This window comes from Vicugna pacos, chromosome 15 (genome assembly GCF_048564905.1).
Source record: "Vicugna pacos chromosome 15, VicPac4, whole genome shotgun sequence".
NCBI classification, from domain to species: Eukaryota; Metazoa; Chordata; class Mammalia; order Artiodactyla; family Camelidae; genus Vicugna; species Vicugna pacos.
The window spans coordinates 8,952,711-8,956,966 of NC_133001.1; the positions used below are offsets into that span (position 1 = coordinate 8,952,711).

The 4,256-nt window shown below is 50.5% G+C and overlaps 1 protein-coding gene across 1 annotated transcript; it reads left to right on the plus strand.

The window, feature by feature from the left end:
• The first annotated feature begins 231 nt into the window (after positions 1 to 231).
• Positions 232 to 3,628, plus strand: FAM136A (family with sequence similarity 136 member A). The gene is made up of 3 exons (XM_006201558.4): positions 232 to 372; positions 1,276 to 1,416; positions 3,155 to 3,628. Exons 1-3 carry the CDS (start codon positions 286 to 288, stop codon positions 3,341 to 3,343), a joined length of 417 nt encoding a protein of 138 aa, XP_006201620.1. The 5' UTR covers positions 232 to 285; the 3' UTR covers positions 3,344 to 3,628.
• Positions 3,629 to 4,256: the final 628 nt, after the last annotated feature.

Here is a 4,256-nt window from a genome sequence, read left to right on the forward strand (position 1 = left end):
GGAGAAGGAGAAACAAAGTAGCGGAGCTCGCTCTGCGGGCAGCGGTTGGCGGACCAGGTGCAGAAGCTCAAGGAGGGCGGGAGCCGCGGACGCCGCGGGGGCGGGGGGCAGGCAGCGCGGCGGGAGCCGGCCGCCCGGCGTGCAGTTGCTCCTCTCGGACGCCAGGTGGCGGCGTGGGCCGGGAGGGGCGCGGTGCGGTGACCCCGGAAGCGGCGGTGAGGGGGCGGGCCTACGCGCGGGAGTCCATGTGGGCGCCGGCGGGGCGGGTAACAGCGCGGGGTCGCCATGGCGGAGCTGCAGCAGCTCCGGGTGCGAGAGGCGGTGGATTCCATGGTGAAGAGTCTGGAGAAAGAGAACATCCGGAAGATCCAGGTAGCCGGGCGAGGGCCGATCCGGGGGTCCGGGATTCCCGGCCCCTTCCCGCAGCCGCCGCGCCATCCCCCGCGCCACTGCGGCCCTCCCGGCCGACGCGTGTCGAGGTGTCCCTGGGGTCGTCCCTGGGGTCCTCGGAAGCACGCCTCGCCCTCAGACAGAACTTCGGGAGCTTTGGCTGAGCGGATAAAATCTGTGCGTCCTCGCCACGCGCACGGCCGTTTGCCCCCCAGGCCGGGCCGTGGGAGGGGGTGTCCCCGCACCGGGGTTAAATACCCGCTGGTATGAGGCGTTCGGCCTCCCCGACCTTCCCCTCTTGCGCGGCCCCTTGTGCAGGTGAGCAGGCCGAGGCCCGAAAAGATCGCGGCCAAGGTGAAAGACCGGGAAGGCGAAAGCTCTCGGCCGCCTCAGTGGCCAGGCTGTGCCCGGTTCTGTAACACCGAACTCTGCTCCACACAGCGTTCGTCCTGCTTTGACCCCCTAAATGTCTTGTAGCTGTTGGTCCTGCTTCCCTAACCGGATTGTGGGTTTACCTTGTAAAGGTGCCCCTGGAATCGAGTGGACCGGTTGCCCCCTGGTGGAATGTAGGTTCCTAGGTTGCTGACCTCTGAACCCTGTGGTGTAGGCACCTAGTTTTCAGAACTTGGCCTCATCTGACCCACCACCACCTTCCGCGTCCACCCAGCCTTCAGTGCAACAAGTGCCAATGAACTAGCAGCAAGGAGGCCACGCAGCGCTCCACTAGGCGAAAAGGATAATGTTCCCATTCGTGGTTTTAAGGCCCTGATGTCTATTCTAAGGAGAAGTGCGGATATAGACGCCCCTCCTAGCCTCTGTTGCACTCCAAGGTCATCTCTGTCCCCGGAGGCTTTCCTGCCTCACCTCTCCGCCCTCCCTCCACAGGGCCTCATGTTCCAGTGCAGCGCCGGCTGTTGTGAGGACAGCCACGCGTCCATGCAGCAAGTGCACCAGTGCATTGAGCGCTGCCATATGCCTCTGGCTCAAGCCCAGTCCCTGGTGACCAGCGAGTTGGAGAAGTTTCAGGTAAGGAATATCCCAGACAGAGGACTCCAGCCCTTAGTGTTGGTCTTTTGCAGGAGATGACAGGCATTTGTTCAAAACTCTTGGCTTTAGTGTCTTCGTTCTGTGTTAACATTTGTGACAGTGCTATAGCCAGCTAGTCTTCACAGGATTTTAAGTTATAGAAAAAATCCTGGAGGTTGAGTGCTATAAGAATTTCCCACAGAAACAATGTAAAAGGGAGTTACCAAGAGCCTCATGATTCCCCTCCCCCACTGACACCAAATATAAAATATGTCTGTACAGTGTAAAGCTTTCCAAAACATAGTAACTTAGAGCAAGATCCTACCATCACTTTGTAGATTTGCCCACCAAGAACACCCCTACTTTCTACACCCAGAGGGCAGCCCCCGTGTCACTAAAGAGCAGTCTTCATTTATTTGAAGAATTGTTGTTGTTGGCTTGCTGATTCCTATCTCACAAGCTTCTCTGGGGTCTCTAAGAGCCCCCCATATCCCTCCCTGGAGCAAAGGGTAGCCACAACTTCATTTTACTCCCTTCCTCGGGATATATTTTCCTGGAACTTGGGGGAAGCAGGGCCCACTTCTGAACCAGTTTTTCATAGCCTGGGATTCTGTTCACATGGCAAAATTATATCTCTGATACATCTTTACATTCTATATAAAATTCTTCAAAATTACTGAGGCTATAAGAGAATAACTTCTCCAAGATCATGGAACTCCAAGAGGGTTTCTTGGTGTTTGACACCTTATTTTACTGCTAGCGTCTTTCAAAATTTGCTTCTTTAATTACTGTATAACTTTCTCCTCCCATTCACTTTTCAGTCCTCTCCAAGCTGACTTACTCTTCCACTGTGCCGGAACCACTCTCACCATTCCCCTCCATGGGGCTGAAATCAGTGGTTATTTTCATTCCTCATCTTACTCAGTACATCTGCATCTTTGATACAGTGGTTCATTCGCCCCCCTCCTTAAAACCCTTTATTCAGTTGGCCTCAGGATAGACTAGCTCACTCTCCTGGGTTTCTACCTCTCTCCTTGGCCATCCTTTCTTGTTCTTATTTACTGATTGTTCCCATCTCCAGCCTCTGAGGAGCATTGGAGTGCCCAGGGCCAACCCTGGACCTTTTCTCTTCTCTGTCTAGTTCTCTAGTCTCGTAGTTATAAATATCTATATGCTGACAACTCCTACATTCATACCTCTAGACCAGCTGCACTCCTGATCTCCAGATTCATATTCCCAACTTTTTTACCCAACATCACCACTTATTTATTTTATTTGTCCATCTGCCCTCACTGGAATATAAGTTCAATGAGGTCAAGAACTTTATCCATGTTACTCAATGCTGTATTCCCAACATTACAAGAGTCCCTGGCACATAGCTGATGCTCAATACATTATTTGTTGACTTGAGTATTTCTCTGTAGCAAGGACAGACCTTACAGAATCAAGATGTTTGAAAATCTGTAGTTGAGTAACAGTGGCCTCTAGTTACTTCTCACTTCCTGGAAGAAGCTTCTGTATAATTTATTCTATTCTATCATTCATCTGCTTTCTAGTAATGCTTTGTCTGGGCACCCGTGTCCTTTTTTTCTTTTTTAATATATATAGTGTCCCTTAAATTGATCAAGATAATACATGTCAAGCCAAAATATGCAGCACAGAGCCTGGCACATGATAAGCACTTGGTAAATAAAGCTCAGCCTCTCAGTCTTCTCTCCCCTTTTCCTTCTTGCCACAGGACCGCCTGACCCGGTGCACCATGCATTGCAACGACAAAGCCAAAGATTCAATAGATGCAGGGAGTAAAGAGCCTCAGGTGAAGCGACAGCTGGAGAGTTGTGTGACCAAGTGTGTGGATGACCACATGAACCTCATCCCAACCATGACCAGGAAGATGAAGGAGTCTCTCTCATCCATGGGGAAGTAGAAGTCTGCTGTTGGCCATCCGGGCTAAGGGCAGGAATCTATTTTAAAAGAGGAATGAGGATTTGGGTCTTTTAAGCAAAGTTTATGAATGAAGAAATTAAGGATGGCAGCACATTTAAGGCCTACGTCACTTCCTTCTGGACACTGTTTCCTTTGTGTTTCAATCCTAAAAAGTGAGATGGAAAAAACTGGTGCTAAAATTTGGGTCAGAGATAGCACAGGTGTTTTTGAGAGCCCAAGTGTCACGTGGCAAGTGCTTATCCTGGCAGCAGGGATCTCCCTTGTACCAAACCGGAGCCCTCCGAGGTACCAGATTGTCATAGTACACAGGTACCATCAGGTGGGCAGGTTCCTCTAGCCTGCCTGTGATCTGGTGGTGTGAAGAGAGGTGTTTCTGTTTGTTGTCAGCTTCCTGTCTACCGGAAGGATCACCACACCATTTTCCATAAACTGTAAAACAAAATACAGGAGGTTACCAATTTAAAAGGGAAAAGGAGACTTCTAGGGTTTGGTTTGGTTTGGTTTGGTTTGGTTTTATAGACACAGGCATGAAGTTAAGATGTGGCCTTGGGAGAGTTAATTTGCATAAGATCTTTGAAACGGTCCTTGTGGGTATTCATTTCTGGCCATCAAGGTGTGGATGCGCATTTCTTAAATTACATTACATCTTTCAGCCTGGAGTCCCTACAAAAATATGAGAGGTGATGTCACACTGGTATGGAAGCAAACCTTCCCTCTCGCTGGCAGCCATGATTGGCCCTGAGGCTGCCTGCAGCAGTGACAGGACAATCTTGCGGTGACACTCAGCCTTGAAGGGAAAGGAGGTTTTGTGCTGTGCACTAGTATTCAGGAGTGAACAGTGAAAGAAAAACAGTTAGCTGCTTAATTAAGAGTTACGAAGTACTGGATTTGAA

Excerpts from the sequence above, each read along its gene's own strand:
- FAM136A (XM_006201558.4), top strand. The coding sequence starts at position 286 with ATGGCGGAGCTGCAGCAGCTCCGGGTGCGAGAGGCGGTGGATTCCATG. Across the intron at positions 373-1,275 it reads AGAACATCCGGAAGATCCAG|GGCCTCATGTTCCAGTGCAG; the intron begins GTAGCCGGGCGA and ends CTCCCTCCACAG. Across the intron at positions 1,417-3,154 it reads GCGAGTTGGAGAAGTTTCAG|GACCGCCTGACCCGGTGCAC; the intron begins GTAAGGAATATC and ends TTCTTGCCACAG.